The sequence below is a fragment of the Oncorhynchus gorbuscha genome, unplaced genomic scaffold (genome assembly GCF_021184085.1).
Source record: "Oncorhynchus gorbuscha isolate QuinsamMale2020 ecotype Even-year unplaced genomic scaffold, OgorEven_v1.0 Un_scaffold_6895, whole genome shotgun sequence".
Classification (NCBI taxonomy): Eukaryota; Metazoa; Chordata; class Actinopteri; order Salmoniformes; family Salmonidae; genus Oncorhynchus; species Oncorhynchus gorbuscha.
Window position 1 is genome coordinate 1 of NW_025750400.1, and position 19,352 is coordinate 19,352.

At 44.6% G+C, this 19,352-nt stretch overlaps 1 protein-coding gene across 1 annotated transcript; it reads right to left on the reverse strand.

Moving 5' to 3' along the window:
* Nucleotides 1-6,780: 6,780 nt before the first annotated feature.
* On the reverse strand, nt 6,781-17,417 carry LOC124029588 (zinc finger MIZ domain-containing protein 1-like; the record flags this gene model as incomplete). Its single annotated transcript, XM_046341246.1, has 9 exons — nt 6,781-7,004; nt 8,643-8,888; nt 11,059-11,210; nt 12,355-12,590; nt 13,488-13,556; nt 14,618-14,846; nt 16,530-16,635; nt 17,046-17,177; nt 17,328-17,417. Coding segments are annotated over 9 exons (1,368 nt in total), but the record flags the coding sequence as incomplete, so codon positions are not given.
* Between the last annotated feature and the right edge of the window lie 1,935 nt (nt 17,418-19,352).

Consider the following 19,352-nt stretch of genomic DNA (forward strand, 5'->3'; position numbering starts at 1 on the left):
CCTGAGGTAATGATTAAGGATCCCGAGGTAATGCTTAAGCTTCCTGGGGTAATGCTCAAGGCTCCCGAGGTAATGATTAAGGCTCCAGAGGTAATGCTTAAGGTTCCTGAGGTAATGCTTAAGTTCTTGAGGTAATGCTTAAGGTTCCTGAGGTAATGCTTAAGGTTCCTGAGGTAATGCTTAAGCTTCCCGAGGTAATGCTTAAGCTTCCTGAGGTAATGCTTAAGCTTCCTGAGGTAATGCTTAAGGCTCCTGAGGTAATGCTTAGTGTCACGTATAGAAATGCCGGGCAGGCCATTATTTTGGCTAGCATGGCAATGCTAACATAATACTTTATGTTGTCGTTTTGGCAGTCACATGTACCTACTCACGTCCGGGGTCCTCCTGACGACTCAGGTATATGGTATAGGGCGGGCCCCTCGGGCCTCAACTTGGTTTATAATCCAGAAAAATAATTGACGACAAGAAAAACATATACAGATATCATCTGAATACATATTTATTAGATAAATATTAGCTTGTCACATCATCTAACTACATACAATAATTCTGCAAGACTAAAAATCACAATTAGTTCCTTTTATTTTTCTGACCAGTTTTTAGAATATGAAACGATTGTACATACAATGTACAAACATTGAGACGAAATGGCCACCTTTTCACCTTAGCTTGTACTATTTAGATTTCATTTTAAAAAAAATGCCCAACCTATGGATTTGGATACAATCTGTTTGGGTTTGGACCCCCAATTCACCCCTCCCCCTGGTATTTTCCTCAATATTTTCTTCTTCTTTTTACAGTTGTAGCACCTCAGATACTCAGGTGATAGACTAGTACACGGAAGATAATTATTAACATGTAGGTCAAACATAGCTGTCCCAGTCCCCTTAAGTAACAAAAGAGGTCAAATTACAGAGAAGGGTCACAAAAAAAAAAATGCCAAGAAAATATTTTTCATACAGACCAGCATAACTAACACGTTTTTCATTTTCAAGTCAGACCTTCTACCAATTGAAGAGGTTGCAAGCTTCTTCATATTCTGAATTTAAAAAAACGATACACATTCGCAGGAAAATGAACTCATTTGTTGTTCACAAAGTGTCTCCATTAATTTACATTGTGTCAGGTTTATCTTAGGGCCAACAGATATCTCCCATGCAGATCGTTCCTAAAAGCCTAAACGGGTGGTGCGCCGCCTCTCAGTGTTTGTTTTTAATTTTTCCTGTTTGAGACCGTATTTTCCACAGAAACACTACACTTCGGGATGATTATTACAGATTTAGGTTGCCCTCTACACAAACCTGTTCATATGTAAACATGGCAAAATGTGAAATGATAGCTATGCATCTCCTAGCTCTGGAAACACACCCCGGGACCAGAGCTAGGTATCGCCGTGGGAACGATCAAGTTTAGGTTTCAATTTTTTTTTTTTAAGAAAAGTTGATGTTGGCAGTCCTTTGTCAAGAAGATTTGATTGATTGATTGATTGATCAATTGATTTCATGATTTAAGTGACAGATTTTACACATTAATATCAGCTATTCTATCGAAATATCTCTTGCACTGTAACTATTTCTAGAGCAATAATGAAGTTTAAAATGTTAGGTTTACAATAATCAGGATGTTTAAATCAGTACATTGCTACAGTTAAATTAAATTATATGTCTAACTTTACATTTAAAATAAAATAAAAACAATATAAAATAATTTACCCCCCCTTCCAAAAAAAACAGCATTTAAAATGGGAAACAACATGTAAATGGTCTTTAAGCTTAAAAAAAAAACACATTTTCAATAACAAAAATAAAAACAATATCAAACATTTCTTTAACATAAGGCTGTGGTATCTTTAAAATACCACTTGTATATTGACCATAATTAGCAACAATTCTGATATTCACATAGTTCTCTGATAGCGGATAGTGGATAGCTACCACAGTTTTTGTGAATCATTATTGTCCATTCTTAACCTAAAAATGTGAATGTTAGTTCGAAAAATACACAAATTTTACTCTACAACATTTGAGCACAAAAGAAGATCTGTGAATATTGCTTTATCACACTTGATACATTTTATTTACATTTGTATCTAATAAAAAAAATAAAAAGAAGGCCCGACTAGTCTGTTATGAATGACACCAGGGACGAAGAAGGTGGGAGACAGAGAGAATCTACGTCCCAAACGGAGCGTATTTGGGACATAGCCTTACGACAGAAAGAGAAGCTACAGGACAGTTAATGTCTAGGAACACAGTGGATTCTAAAATGGGTCCACTGGGGTTCGTTATGACAGATCACAGAGAGAGAGAGAGAGAGAGAGAGAGAGAGAGAGAGAGAGAGAGAGAGAGAGAGAGAGAGAGAGAGAGAGAGAGAGAGAGAGAGAGAGAGAGAGAGAAGAGAGAGAGAGAGATCTGTTAAAGTGGACAGATCACACAGAGAGAGAAAGAGAAAGAGAGAGAGAGAAGAGAGAGAAAGAGAGAGAGAGAGAGAGAGAGATCTGTTAAAGTGGACAGACCACCACAGAGAGAGAGAGACAGAGAGAGAGAGAGAGAGAGAGAGATATCTGTTAAAGTGGACAGACCGCCACAGAGAGAGAGAGAGAGAGAGAGAAAGAGAGAGAGAGAGAGAGAGATCTGTTAAAGTGGACAGACCACCACAGAGAGAGAGAGAGAGAGAGAGAGAGAGAGAGAGAGAGATCTGTTAAAGTGGACAGACCACCACAGAGAGAGAGAGAGAGAGAGAGAGAGAGAGAGAGAGAGAGAGAGAGAGAGAGAGAGAGACAGAGAGAAAGAGAGAGAGAGAGAGAGAGAGAGATCTGTTAAAGTGGACAGACCACCACAGAGAGAGAGAGAGAGAGAGAGAGAGAGAGAGAGAGAGAGAGAGAAAAGAGATATCTGTTAAAGTGGACAGACCACCACAGAGAGAGAGAGAGAGAGAGAGAGAGACCAGAGAGAGAGAGAGAGAGAGAGAGAGAGAGAGAGAGAGAGAGAGAGAGAGAGAAAGAGAGATATCTGTTAAAGTGGACAGACCACCACAGAGAGAGAGAGAGAGAGAGAGAGAGAGAGAGAGAGAGAGAGAGAGAGAGAGAGAGAGAGAGAGAGAGAGATATCTGTTAAAGTGGACAGACCACCACAGAGAGAGAGATATCTGTTAAAGTGACGGACCGCCACACAGAGAGAGATATCTGCAGTATGTAGCTGACAATGAGACATTTGGAGGGGATTAGGTTCACCTATGAGATGAGACAGAAGATGTTGTGCATTTCTTTTGACCGGAGCTCTATGAGTTTCCCTATGGGCCCTGGTCAAATGTATAGCAGTTTTACATTATATAGTAGTTTTGTCATGATACTAGACGTGTCGCGATACTAGACGTGTCGCGATACCAGACGTGTCGCGATACCAGACGTGTCGCGATACCAGACGTGTCATGATATTAGACGTGTCGCGATACTAGACGTGTCATGATACTAGACGTGTCGCAATACTAGACGTGCCATGATACTAGACATGTCGCGATACTAGACGTGTAATGATATTAGACGTGTCGCGATACTAGACGTGTCATGATATTAGGCGTGTCGCGATACTAGGCGATGTCATGATACTAGGCGTGTCATGATACTAGGCGTGTCATGATACTAGACGTGTCGCGATACTAGGCGTGTCATGATACTAGGCGTGTCATGATACCAGGCGTGTCATGATACCAGGCGTGTCATGATACCAGGCGTGTCATGATACCAGGCGTGTCGCGATACTAGGCGTGTCGCGATACCAGACGTGTCGCGATACCAGGCGTGTCGCGATACCAGACGTGTCGCGATACTAGGAAGTAAGGAAGCAAAGGAAACAAAACATGAAGGAGACTCGATGTCTTTGACGAAAACAGTCCTAATAATGTCTTATTTTGAAGCTGTAAACACAATATTTTGTGTTATTTACCAAGGAAAATCGGTGTCGTAGAATCGCGATACTGGCATCATGGCAACACTACTATATAGGGCTCAATTTGAGACCCAACCCGGTCAGTGTTGGGTTTGTTTCGGGGAGGATGAGATCCGTTGGACTTTGACTAATTAACGTAAAAGGACAGAGAATTATCAAGATGATATAAAAATATTCACAAATTATATTTACAATAGCTTTTCTTTAAAAATAATACATTTGCATACTCAACAACACTCTTGTCATGAAGTGAACTTAAAAACAAACGTTCGTTACAACAGTGGTGACTGACGGATGATCCCTGCTAGTTTTCCTCGATATCTTTGAAATGAAGGATAACTACCAGCACGCACACACACACACCACACACACACACGCGCACACACACACACGCGCGCACGCACGCAAGCACACACGCACGCACACATACGCGCACACACACACACACCACACACACCACACACACGCACGCACGCACACACACTTCCCAATCCCTCTTTGGTTATGATAAGCATTTTCACAATGTTTGATGAAGTCACAATTTCCAGCAACAAAAAGCTAGTAGAAACAAAACGAAAGCCAATTTTAACCCATAATATCAGTGTGCTGTGATAACAGCACTATCCCATCCAATATTACTGTTGAATAAAAGACACACAGAAAGACAGAAAGCGGTGATAACAGCAACTTTAAAAAGCACACCATACATTTGTCAGCAATGGTACCTTAGTACCCTCAAAAGTAGTGCACTATACAGGGAACAGCGTGCTATTTCAGTCACACACTATCTTTACTACTGGGAGAACACCCCCAGACAAGGGCCTGGCACCTGGAACTTTTTAAAATGATTACTAATAACAGAATTCAACAGGGAGAGCTAGAGACGCAGCTCTATAAAATGGGAAGAGGAGCAACACCGGGCGGTGCATGAAGAGAAGAGAGAATGATAAGAGGAGCAACACCAGGCGGTGCACGCAGAGAAGATAAGAGAGAATGATAAGAGGAGCAACACCAGGCGGCGCATGCACAGAAGACAGAATGATGAGAGGAGCAACACCAGGCGGCGCATGCACAGAAGACATAATGATGAGAGGAGCAACACCAGGCGGCGCATGCACAGAAGACATAATGATGAGAGGAGCAACACCAGGCGGTGCATGAAGAGAAGAGAGAATGATAAGAGGAGCAACACCAGGCGATGCATGAAGAGAAGATAAGAGAGAATGATGAGTGGAGCAACACCAGGGGGCGCATGCAGAGAAGAAAGACGTATAAGATAGGAGCTCTAACTGGCTTGATATCGGCCTGACAGGAAACTCAAATAGTAACCCACAGGGTTGGGAACAATTCAAATAGATGTCAATCAATTCTGGAAGTGATATGTTGACGTAGTTAAATAGCTTCTCCCTTTTCAGCTAATTGAGAGTAATTGAAAATATATGCCTGTTTTAATTATTTAATTGGAATTAATGATTAAATTGGAATTTTAGTTAACTTCCTGAATTGACTGCCTTCAATTCAAATGGACCCATAACGCTGGTAACAAACATCATTCTCCCACGTCTGCTTTCCTTTACCATTGATGACTATCAATTAATCAATCAATTGGTGACTCTACTCTGTCCAGGATAATAAAGAAACAAGATACAGTCACAGTACGAAAATGTATTTCTCTGATTGGAGATTATAAATGTCTATGCTGTAGGGTAGACTCTCTCTCCTAGAAGAGGATGATTGCCTTCTCCCTCCACTTGGTTTCATCCATCGCTCTTTATTTCAAAAAGAAGAAGGGAAGATTCCTTCCTCTCCACTTCCCAAAGAAGAATGGAAGATTCCTTCCTCTCGACTTCCCAAAGAAGAAGGGAAGATTCCTTCTCTCCACTTCCCAAAAGAAGAAGGAAGATTCCTTCCTCTCCACTTCCCAAAGAAGAAGGAAGATTCCTTCCTCTCCACTTCCCAAAAGAAAACAAAAAAACTTGAACCAAAACATTTGTTTTCTTTTTTCGTTGTTGTTGAAACTAAAGTGGGAGCTGTTGAACATTTCCCCCCCAAAAATCGCACATTTCTCGTAAATGTTTCTCGTAAATGTTAGACAAAGCTGTCACTTTAAATGTGTTTTGTTCCCTTTGAGATGTATGAGTTGTTATATCTTGTGCTTTCACATGATGTGCAGACAGACAGACAGACAGACAGACAGACAGACAGACAGACAGACAGACAGACAGACAGACAGACAGACAGACAGACAGACAGACAGACAGACAGACAGACAGACAGACAGACAGACAGACAGACAGACAGACACACAGACACACAGACACACAGACACACAGACACACAGACACACAGACACACAGACACACAGACACACAGACAGACAGTAACTGTGACAACGTTTGGGACAACAGGAAGCTGAGACGCTGTGTCTTATAAGGTGAAACAATAACGTGAACATTACACACACTGGCCAGGTAGTGCAGGACATTTTGTTTTTCCAATATGTTTTTTTCCCCCTTATATATTTAATTAATTCCTCCTTTTTTTTCTTTAAAAGGAAACAAAATATGAATTTTAAAAAAACGCATCAACACTTTCCTAAATGTGCACACAGACACTGGTAGAATACAAAATGAACTGAATATCAGATAGCTGGTATCATCGATGGTCACATGGGGGCGTTGCAGGGAGGCAGACATCACTCACTGCCTACCCTGTCCTGCTGTGTCTTTTGAGTTTTAAAACATTGTTCAGTCAGTCTGTCAGTCATTCAGTCTGTCAGTCAGTCTGCTGGAGAATCAATGCAAACTGTACAAGAGGAAAGGAGAAAGGAGTGCATCTTTGTCAAGTACTGGAGCAGGTCTCAGGTCAGATGTTATAGGTCCAACTCCAGGCAGTCCTAGAAGTGTTTTTTTTATACATTTTTAAAAATGAACTGATCTAGAATCAGAGTCAGTTGTTTTCGAAGAGCGAGAGAAGGTCATCGTTGCTACTGCTCGGGAGGTCTGGAGGATCGAGGTAAGACAACAAGTCATCTGGGTTAGCCAGCTCTGGAAGGAGCTACAGAGAAGAGAAAAAGAAAACACGCTCTTTAGTAAAGATCTGCAGGAGAAGGTCGATCTAACTTTGACATGGAAACGGTGAATGAAAAAGCGTCACACAAAAAAAATGATATCTGTACATTCCACTCCAACGTGTCTCATCACAAATTTAGGATCTGTAATAGTCCACTTTGAAATCCCAAATAAACTATTTACACAACAACACAGAAAACCCACACCCACCAGCAATAACCACACCCACCAGACTACTGTTCTGGCCCAACCCTTCTCAGAACATCAGACTACTGTTCTGGCCATCTTACCAAAACATTAGACTACTGTTCTGGCCCAACCCTTACCAAAACATTAGACTACTGTTCTGGCCCAACCCTTACCAAAACATTAGACTACTGTTCTGGCCCTCTCTTCTCATAACATTAGACTACTGTTCTGGCCCAACCCTTACCAAAACATTAGACTACTGTTCTGGCCCAACCCTTACCAAAACATTAGACTACTGTTCTGGCCCAACCCTTACCAAAACATTAGACTACTGTTCTGGCCCAACCCTTACCAAAACATTAGACTACTGTTCTGGCCATCTTACCAAAACATTAGACTACTGTTCTGGCCCAACCCTTACCATAACATTAGACTACTGTTCTGGCCCAACCCTTACCAAAACATTAGACTACTGTTCTGGCCCTCCGTTCTCATAACATTAGACTACTGTTCTGGCCCTCTCTTCTCATAACATTAGACTACTGTTCTGGCCCTCTCTTCTCATAACATTAGACTACTGTTCTGGCCCTCTCTTCTCAGAACATTAGACTACTGTTCTGGCCCTCTCTTCTCATAACATTAGACTACTGTTCTGGCCCTCCCTTCTCATAACATTAGACTACTGTTCTGGCCCTCCCTTCTCATAACATTAGACTACTGTTCTGGCCCTCCCTTCTCATAACATTAGACTACTGTTCTGGCCCTCCGTTCTTTTAATTTATTTTCAACTCTCCATTTTGCAGCTGGTCTCTGATTGAATTAAACTCCGACACAGTCCTTTTCAGTGTATTTGGCGCGCATACAGTTACGATTCGATCACACCGACGGCGTCATTTCAGTTTGGTACACCTGAAGTACATTCGTTTCCAGTGAAACGCTGCGTTTGCCTCGCAGCGTTGCTGAGGCAGTTGCTTCTGTGTGGTGCGTAGGTAGGATTCATCCAACGTAAGCATCAAACTGTGTGCTGTAGACGGTTTGACAGAAATGGTCGCAGAAGGTGAATGTTGAACTGTTCTTGCTCACACACCTAGCTGTTTGGACACTGTCGGTGTGATCGAGGCGTTAGGCCCTAAAGCTTCGGCTTACGCAATAACAGCAGATAAAAACAATGAAAGACAACAAAAATTATATGTAGCCTGTAGATATAAATCGCACAAAATAAATTACATTTACTCAACCTTCAGCCACGAAATATTTCATGACCCTAAACCCACCCACCACGTGGATATTACATAGACATTAGGATAACCCACGGTTAACCCATAACCCATCACTAATATATACGTCTCAAATAGCACTCTATTTTCTAAATAAGTAGTGCACTATATAGGAATAGGTTACCATTTGGGACGTAGCCCATGTGTGTCTAACTTACATCCAAGGAAGGTTCGGGCATATCTGGGAGCCCTCCACCCAGTCCCTCTAAGGGGTCACCGTGCTGCAGAGGGTGATTGTTAGGGCCGGGCTGTTGTTGCTGTGGGGGCGGAGCCTGTTGTCGTGACGGCTGAGGAGGTCCACTGTGATGCAACGGCTGTCCCGATTGGCTGCCTGGGTGCGATTGGGCGTGTAAGCTATGCTGTAACAAGTTGTGGGACTGGTCAGTGATGGCAGGATGAGGTATCTGAGAAGGGAAGAAGAAAGAGAGAGTGGGAGAGAGAAAAGGAGAGAAAAGGAGAGAGAGGGAGAGAGACGGAGAGAGAAAAGGAGAGAGAGAGAGAAACAGAGAGAAACAGAGAGAGAGAGAGAGAGAGAGAGGAAGAGAGGGGGAGAGAGAGAGAGAAAAGGAGAGAGAGACAGAGAGAGAGAAACAGAGAGAGAGAGAAACAGAGAGAGAGAGAGAGAGGAAGAGAGGGGGAGAGAGAGAGTCAATGTGGAGACTATATACAGGGTGTTACGGTACAGAGTCAATGTGGAGGCTATATACAGGGTGTTACGGTACAGAGTCAATGTGGAGGCTATATACAGGGGGTACCAGTACAGAGTCAATGTGGAGGCTATATACAGGGTGTTACGGTACAGAGTCAATGTGGAGGCTATATACAGGGTGTTACGGTACAGAGTCAATGTGGAGACTATATACAAGGTGTTACGGTACAGAGTCAATGTGGAGGCTATATACAGGGTATTACGGTACAGAGTCAATGTGGAGACTATATACAGGGTGTTACGGTACAGAGTCAATGTGGAGACTATATACAGGGTGTTACGGTACAGAGTCAATGTGGAGGCTATATACAGGGTATTACGGTACAGAGTCAATGTGGAGACTATATACAGGGTGTTACGGTACAGAGTCAATGTGGAGGCTATATACAGGGGGTACCGGTACAGAGTCAATGTGGAGGCTATATACAGGGTATTACAGTACAGAGTCAATGTGGAGACTATATACAGGGTATTACGGTACAGAGTCAATGTGGAGACTATATACAGGTTGTTACGGTACAGAGTCAATGTGGAGGCTATATACAGGGGGTACCAGTACAGAGTCACTGTGGAGACTATATACAGGGTGTTACGGTACAGAGTCCATGTGGAGGCTATATACAGAGGGTACCGGTACAGAGTCACTGTGGAGACTATATACAGGGTGTTACGGTACAGAGTCCATGTGGAGGCTATATACAGAGGGTACCGTTACAGAGTCAATGTGGAGGCTTTATACAGGGGGTACCGGTACAGAGTCAATGTGGAGGTTATATACAGGGGGTACCGGTACATAGTCAATGTGGAGGCTATATACAGGGGGTACCGGTACAGAGTCAATGTGGAGGCTATATACAGGGGGGTACCGGTACAGAGTCAATGTGGAGGCTATATACAGGGTATTACGGTACAGAGTCAATGTGGAGGCTATATACAGGGGGTACCGGTACAGAGTCAATGTGGAGGCTATATACAGGGTATTACGGTACAGAGTCAATGTGGAGGCTCTATACAGGGTATTACGGTACATAGTCAATGTGGAGGCTATATACAGGGGGTACCGGTACAGAGTCAATGTGGAGGCTATATACAGGGTATTACGGTACAGAGTCAATGTGGAGGCTCTATACAGGGTATTACGGTACATAGTCAATGTGGAGGCTATATACAGGGTATTACGGTACAGAGTCAATGTGGAGGCTATATACAGGGTATTACGGTACAGAGTCAATGTGGAGGCTATATACAGGGTATTACGGTACAGATTCAATGTGGAGGCTATATACAGGGGGTACCGGTACAGAGTCAATGTGCGGGGGCACCGGACAGTCGAGGTAATTGAGGTAATATGTACATGGAGGTAGAGTTAAAGTGACTATGCAGAGATAATAAACAGAGAGTAGCAGCAGGGTAAAAGAGGGGTCTGGAGGAGTTCTTTGATTAGCTGTTTAGGAGTCTTATGGCTTGGGGGTAGAAGCTGTTAAGAAGCCTCTTGGATCGAGACTTGGCGTTCCGGTACCGCTTGCCGTGCGGTAGCAGAGAGAACAGTCTATGACTAGGGTGGCTGGAGTCTTTAGCAATTTTTAGGGCCTTCCCCTGACACCGCCTGGTACAGAGGTCCTGGATGACAGGAAGCTTGGCCCCAGTGACGTACTGGGCCTTCCCCTGACACCGCCTGGTATAGAGGTCCTTGTTGTCAGGAAGCTTGGCCCCAGTGACGTACTGGGCCTTCCCCTGACACCGCCTGGTATAGAGGTCCTTGTTGTCAGGAAGCTTGGCCCCAGTGACGTACTGGGCCGTACGCACCACCCTCTGTATACATCCCACAAGGCAGTACATTTGAAAACATGTAAACTTTAACTTACAGAGTCAGGCATGCTGTGTGTGAGGGGTTTGTCCTGTGCCATGTTTGGCGGGTGGGACAGAACGGGGCCGTGCATGAAGTCGTTCATGGTCGTACAACCGGGGTTCCCATGGGGGAAGTCAAAGCCCCCGCTGTGGCCCTGGTAACTGTTACCTAGTAACACAACAAAAAAATCACAACAAGCAAGTTACTTTCAGAGGTTATTTTTCTTTTTGTTTATTTGTTTGTTTGTTTATGAATCACATAACTGTGATATGACACAAGTACTGATGTTTTTATGTACACAGAAACATAATCTAAAAACTCATTGTTGGTACCATGGACCTATGTTCCTCCAGGAACTAAGAGGATTAAGTTAGGAAGAAGGTATCTCAGTAAATAATGTACCTTGGCCCTATGTTCTTCCAGGAACTAAGAGGATTAAGTTGGGAAGAAAGTATCTCAGTAAATAATGTACCATGGCCCTATGTTCTTCCAGGAACTAAGAGGATTAAGTTGGGAAGAAAGTATCTCAGTAAATAATGTACCATGGCCCTATGTTCTTCCAGGAACTAAGAGGATTAAGTTGGGAAGAAAGTATCTCAGTAAATAATGTACCATGGCCCTATGTTCCTCCAGGAACTAAGAGGATTAAGTTAGGAAGAAGGTATCTCAGTAAATAATGTACCATGGCCCTATGTTCTTCCAGGAACTAAGAGGATTAAGTTGGGAAGAAAGTATCTCAGTAAATAATGTACCATGGCCCTATGTTCCTCCAGGAACTAAGATGATTAAGTTAGGAAGAAAGTATCTCAGTAAATAATGTACCATGGCCCTATGTTCTTCCAGGAACTAAGAGGATTAAGTTGGGAAGAAAGTATCTCAGTAAATAATGTACCATGGCCCTATGTTCTTCCAGGAACTAAGAGGATTAAGTTGGGAAGAAAGTATCTCAGTAAATAATGTACCATGGCCCTATGTTCCTCCAGGAACTAAGATGATTAAGTTAGGAAGAAAGTATCTCAGTAAATAATGTACCATGGCCCTATGTTCTTCCAGGAACTAAGAGGATTAAGTTGGGGAGAAAGTATCTCAGTAAATAATGTACCATGGCCCTATGTTCTTCCAGGAACTAAGAGGATTAAGTTGGGAAGAAAGTATCTCAGTAAATAATGTACCATGGCCCTATGTTCTTCCAGGAACTAAGAGGATTAAGTTGGGAAGAAAGTATCTCAGTATATAATGTACCATGGCCCTATGTTCCTCCAGGAACTAAGAGGATTAAGTTAGGAAGAAGGTAACTCAGTAAATAATGTACCATGGCTTCCGTATTCGCTGTTGTTGCCCCCCTGTTGGGGCGGGTAGGGCGAGGGCCCTGGGCCGAGCAGGGCGATCATCTCCATCACGTTGGGCAGGGTCATCTGGGTGGGGCTCATGGTCTTGAACCTCTTGGCCATGGGTCCATCTGGATCCTCCTTGATGTGGATATCAGACTTGATGGCCACAGGTCTCCAACTACACGAAGGGTCTATGGTCACCTCCTCAAACTCCGAGCTGGGCGTGGCGGGGGGGCGGGAGGGGGGGGAGGTAGTGAGATGATGAAAAGAGAAAGCCGCAGAATGAGTGCTTTATTCCTGCATCCCAATAAACAATGGTTCCACTTTACAGAAGACAACAACATAGTGTAAAATATCTTTATTAAGCCTAAAATCTCTCAACAACATAGTGTAAAATATCTTTATTAAGCCTAAAATCTCTCAACAACATAGTGTAAAATATCTTTATTAAGCCTAAAATCTCTCAACAACATAGTGTAAAATATCTTTATTAAGCCTAAAATCTCTCAAGAACATAGTGTAAAATATCTTTATTAAGTCTAAAATCTCTCAACAACATAGTGTAAAATATCTTTATTAAGCCTAAAATCTCTCAACAACATAGTGTAAAATATCTTTATTAAGCCTAAAATCTCTCAACAACATAGTGTAAAATATCTTTATTAAGTCTAAAATCTCTCAACAACATAGTGTAAAATATCTTTATTAAGCCTAAAATCTCTCAACAACATAGTGTAAAATATCTTTATTAAGCCTAAAATCTCTCAACAACATAGTGTAAAATATCTTTATTAAGCCTAAAATCTCTCAACAACATAGTGTAAAATATCTTTATTAAGCCTAAAATCTCTCAACAACATAGTGTAAAATATCTTTATTAAGCCTAAAATCTCTCAACAACATAGTGTAAAATATCTTTATTAAGCCTAAAATCTCTCAACAACATAGTGTAAAATATCTTTATTAAGCCTAAAATCTCTCAACAACATAGTGTGAAATATCTTTATTAAGCCTAAAATCTCTCAAGAAGGTTGATAAGTGATAACGTTCATGGTGATTGGTGCAGTAGGAGGGTTTGATAAGTATGGTGAGGATGTTGGGAAAGTCATCTTACTTTTGGATGGCATTAAGAATCCCCCACATGTACTGGTCAACTTCTAGTCCCTCCAGCAACGCTGTTTTACTGCGGAGGACAGAGAGGACGTAGACATTACAGAGAGGATGTAAACATTACAGAGAGGACGTAAACATTACAGAGAGGACGTAAACATTACAGAGAGGACATAAACATTACAGAGAGGACGTCAACATTACAGAGAGGACGTCAACATTACAGAGAGGACGTAAACATTACAGAGAGGACATCAACATTACAGAGAGGATGTAAACATTACAGAGAGGACATCAACATTACAGAGAGGACATCAACATTACAGAGAGGACGAAAACATTACAGAGAGGACATCAACATTACAGAGAGGACGTAAACATTACAGAGAGGACATGAACATTACAGAGAGGACATGAACATTACAGAGAGGACGTAAACATTACAGAGAGGACATGAACATTACAGAGAGGACGTAAACATTACAGAGAGGACGTAAACATTACAGAGAGGACATGAACATTACAGAGAGGACGTAAACATTACAGAGAGGACGTAAACATTACAGAGAGGACATGAACATTACAGAGAGGACATGAACATTACAGAGAGGACGTAAACATTACAGAGAGGACATAAACATTACAGAGAGGACGTAAACATTACAGAGAGGAGATAAACATTACAGAGAGGACATAAACATTACAGAGAGGACATAAACATTACAGAGAGGACATAAACATTACAGAGAGGAGATAAACATTACAGAGAGGACATAAACATTACAGAGAGGACATAAACATTACAGAGAGGACATAAACATTACAGAGAGGACGTAAACATTACAGAGAGGACGTAAACATTACAGAGAGGATGTAAACATTACAGAGAGGACATAAACATTACAGAGAGGACGTAAACATTACAGAGAGGACATAAACATTACAGAGAGGACATAAACATTACTGATTGAACTCTTTGTGTAACTGAGTATTTCAGATATAACATAAATACCTTTATTCGATGTAGTTTTACAGGTAACAGTGCACATTAATTCAACATTACTGTATAAGTCCCAGTTTCACCCAGCCAGGTTAGAATCACCCACCCCATGTTCAACCGAAGTCCCAACTTACTTGCATACTGGACATCGCCACGTCCCTCGCTCACAGTTCAACTGTAAGTAGGATTCCAAATCAAAGCACTGGACATGTTTACAGTCATGACCTCTGGATGGAAGTTGGATCCTCCGGAAGGTGATCGGACATTTGAGGGAGACCTTGATGGCCGTCTGTTCGACACCGTCCTCGCCGTTCACAGTGGTGTTCCCAGAGGACGCCGCTACGCTGCTGAAGTTTCTCTTAACTGGGGAGATGGGAGGAGGACCACAGTGGAGATGGGAGGAGGACCACAGTGGAGATGGGAGGAGGACCACAGTGGAGATAAGGGAGATGGGAGGAGGACCACAGTGGAGATAAGGGAGATGGGAGGAGGACCACAGTGGAGATAAGGGAGATGGGAGGAGGACCACAGTGGAGATGAGAGGAGGACCACAGTGGAGATAAGGGAGATGGGAGGAGGACCACAGTGGAGATAAGGGAGATGGGAGGAGGACCACAGTGGAGATGGGAGGAGGACCACAGTGGAGATAAGGGAGATGGGAGGAGGACCACAGTGGAGATAAGGGAGATGGGAGGAGGACCACAGTGGAGATGGGAGGAGGACCACAGTGGAGATAAGGGAGATGGGAGGAGGACCACAGTGGAGATAAGGGAGATGGGAGGAGGACCACAGTGGAGATAAGGGAGATGGGAGGAGGACCACAGTGGAGATGAGAGGAGGACCACAGTGGAGATGAGAGGAGGACCACAGTGGAGATGGGAGGAGGACCACAGTGGAGATGGGAGGAGGACCACAGTGGAGATGGGAGGAGGACCACAGTGGAGATAAGGGAGATGGGAGGAGGACCACAGTGGAGATAAGGGAGATGGGAGGAGGACCACAATGGAGATGGGAGGAGGACCACAGTGGAGATGGGAGGAGGACCACAGTGGAGATGGGAGGAGGACCACAGTGGAGATGGGAGGAGGACCACAGTGGAGATGAGAGGAGGACCACAGTGGAGATGAGAGGAGGACCACAGTGGAGATGAGAGGAGGACCACAGTGGAGATGGGAGGAGGACCACAGTGGAGATGGGAGGAGGACCACAGTGGAGATGAGAGGAGGACCACAGTGGAGATGGGAGGAGGACCACAGTGGAGATGGGAGGAGGACCACAGTGGAGATGGGAGGAGGACCACAGTGGAGATGGGAGGAGGACCACAGTGGAGATAAGGGAGATGGGAGGAGGACCACAGTGGAGATAAGGGAGATGGGAGGAGGACCATAATGGAGATGGGAGGAGGACCACAGTGGAGATGGGAGGAGGACCACAGTGGAGATGGGAGGAGGACCACAGTGGAGATAAGGGAGATGGGAGGAGGACCACAGTGGAGATAAGGGAGATGGGAGGAGGACCACAGTGGAGATAAGGGAGGAGGACCACAGTGGAGATGGGAGGAGGACCACAGTGGAAATGGGAGGAGGACCACAGTGGAGATTGGAGGAGGACCACAGTGGAGATAAGGGAGATGGGAGGAGGACCACAGTGGAGATGGGAGGAGGACCACAGTGGAGATGAGAGGAGGACCACAGTGGAGATGGGAGGAGGACCACAGTGGAGATGGGAGGAGGACCACAGTGGAGATGGAAGGAGGACCACAGTGGAGATGGGAGGAGGACCACAGTGGAGATAAGGGAGATGGGAGGAGGACCACAGTGGAGATAAGGGAGATGGGAGGAGGACCACAGTGGAGATGGGAGGAGGACCACAGTGGAGATAAGGGAGATGGGAGGAGGACCACAGTGGAGATAAGGGGTCAGTACCAGAGAGAGAGGGTCACTCAGTACCAGAGAGAGAGGATCACTCAGTACCAGAGAGAGAGGGTCAGTCAGTACCAGAGAGAGAGGGTTACTCAGTACCAGGAGGGATATAACAGTAGTGTACCTTTGGTGATGCAGTGCTCTGCAGGCAGTAACCTCTTCTTCAGTAAGCCTTGCAGGACGGATCGTACAGAGGGTCTGTGGACCAGCTGCAGTACAAACAGGTGAGACTGTAGAGGAGAGGAGCATCATCATTTACACCATCATCATCCTCATTATCATCACCATTATCATTACCATCATCCTTACCACAATCCTCATCATCATCACCAGTATCACCACAATCATCATCATCATCTCCAGAATCCTCATCTTCATCACCATTATCACCCACACCACCATAATCATCATCACCACAATCCTCATCACCATCATCATCCTCATCACCACAATCCTCATCATCCTCATCACCACAATTCTCATAATCCTCATCCTCCTCATCATCACCACAATCCTCATTATCATCATCATCCTCATCACCACAATCCTCATCATCCTCATCCTCCTCATCATCACCACGATCCTCATCATCCTCATCATTAGTAGCAGTAGTGGTTGTTGTTGTCAGCACAGTACTCACACAGCAGCAGGCGGTAACTGTGATCTGGATGGTGTTCCTTCCTGGTTGGCAGACTTGTTTCAGGTGCAGGGGCTTGTGGGACGTCTTGTTGTCGCCGCGCTCGATGGTGAGGGGCGTGGCGTTAACACTGACCTACACAGAGGAAAGGAAGATTAGTGTGTGTGTGTGTGTGTGTGTGTGTGTGTGTGTGTGTGTGTGTGTGTGTGTGTGTGTGTGTGTGTGTGTGTGTGTGTGTGTGTGTGTGTGTGTGTGTGTGTGTGTGTGTGTGGTGTTCTTACTGACCTGGACCGAGGCAGGCCAGTTGGTGTTCATTTGTCGGTCCTCGTGATGGTAACATTTAAACTGCAACTCCAGATCTGACCTGCAGGGGGACAGAGCAGTACAACCCGTAATTTAAACTGCAGCTCCACATCTGTCCTGCAGGGGGACAGCGCAGAACACCCTGTCATTTAAACTGCAACTCCAGATCTGTCCTGCAGGGGGACAGAGCAGAACACCCTGTCATTTAAACTGCAACTCCAGATCTGTCCTGCAGGGGGACAGAGCAGAACACCCTGTCATTTAAACTGCAACTCCAGATCTGTCCTGCAGGGGGACAGAGCAGAACACCCTGTCATTTAAACTGCAACTCCAGATCTGACCTGCAGGGGGACAGAGCAGAACACACTGTCATTTAAACTGCAACTCTACATCTGTCCTGCAGAGGGACAGAGCAGAACAATAAGTTAAACTGCAGCTCCACATCTGTCCTGCAGGGGGACAGAGCAGAACACCCTGTCATTTAAACTGCAACTCCACATCTGTCCTGCAGGGGGACAGAGCAGAACAATAAGTTAAACTGCAGCTCCACATCTGTCCTGTAGGGGGACAGAGCAGAACACCCTGTCATTTAAACTGCAACTCCACATCTGTCCTGCAGGGGGACAGAGCAGAACACCCTGTCATTTAAACTGCAGCTCCACATCTGTCCTGCAGGGGGACAGAGCAGAACACCCTGTCATTTAAACTGCAACTCCACATCTGTCCTGCAGGGGGACAGAGCAGAACACCCTGTCATTTAAACTGAGCTCCACATCTGTCCTGTAGGGGGACAGAGCAGAACACCCTGTCATTTAAACTGCAGCTCCACATCTGTCCTGCAGAGGGACAGAGCAGAACACCCTGTCATTTAAACTGCAGCTCCACATCTGTCCTGTAGGGGGACAGAGCAGAACACCCTGTCATTTAAACTGCAACTCCACATCTGTCCTGCAGGGGGACAGAGCAGACACCCTGTCATTTAAACTGCAGCTCCACATCTGTCCTGCAGGGGGACAGAGCAGAACACCCTGTCATTTAAACTGCAACTCCACATCTGTCCTGTAGGGGGACAGAGCAGAACACCCTGTCATTTAAACTGCAACTCCACATCTGTCCTGTAGGGGGACAGAGCAGAACACCCTGTCATTTCAACTGCAGCTCCACATCTGTCCTGCAGGGGGACAGAGCAGAACACCCTGTCATTTAAACTGCAACTCCACATCTGTCCTGGGGGACAGAGCAGAACACCCTGTCATTTAAACTGCAACTCCACATCTGTCCTGTAGGGGGACAGAGCAGAACACCCTGTCATTTAAACTGCAACTCCACATCTGTCCTGTAGGGGGACAGAGCAGAACTAGCGTGGCCAGACTGTAACCTTGCATTCGCTCTAGGAGAAGGATTGACCAAAGCTAGTGCATCTATAATAATAATAATAATATATGCCATTTAGCAGACGCTTTTATCCAAAGCGACTTACAGTCATGTGTGCATACATTCTACGTATGGGTGGTCCCGGGGATCGAACCCACTACCCTTGCGTTACATGCGACATGCTCTACCAACTGAGCTACAGATATAAAAGGGCTGATTACAATGTACACTCTGCCTAAGGTTCATAAAATGTACAGATTATTTTCACTGCATACTACTGTATGACAGAGAGGGTAGGGTATAGGGCGTTGGGGTAGGGTATAGGGTTAGGGTGTGGGTAGGGTATAGGGTTAGGGTGTGGGTAGGAAATATATGGTGTTGGGGTAGGGTATAGTGTTAGGGTCTGGGTAGGGTATATGGTTAGAGGGTGGGTAGGGTATATGGTTAGGGTGTGGGTAGGGTAGGGTAGGGTATAGGGTTAGAGTGTGGGTAGGGTATAGGGTTAGAGTGTGGGTAGGGTATATGGTTAGAGGGTGGGTAGGGTATAGGTAGGGTGTAGAGGAGTGCAGGTTAGGGTATAGGGTTGGTTAGAGGTAGAGTGGGTTAGGGTAGGGTAGGGTATATGGTTAGAGG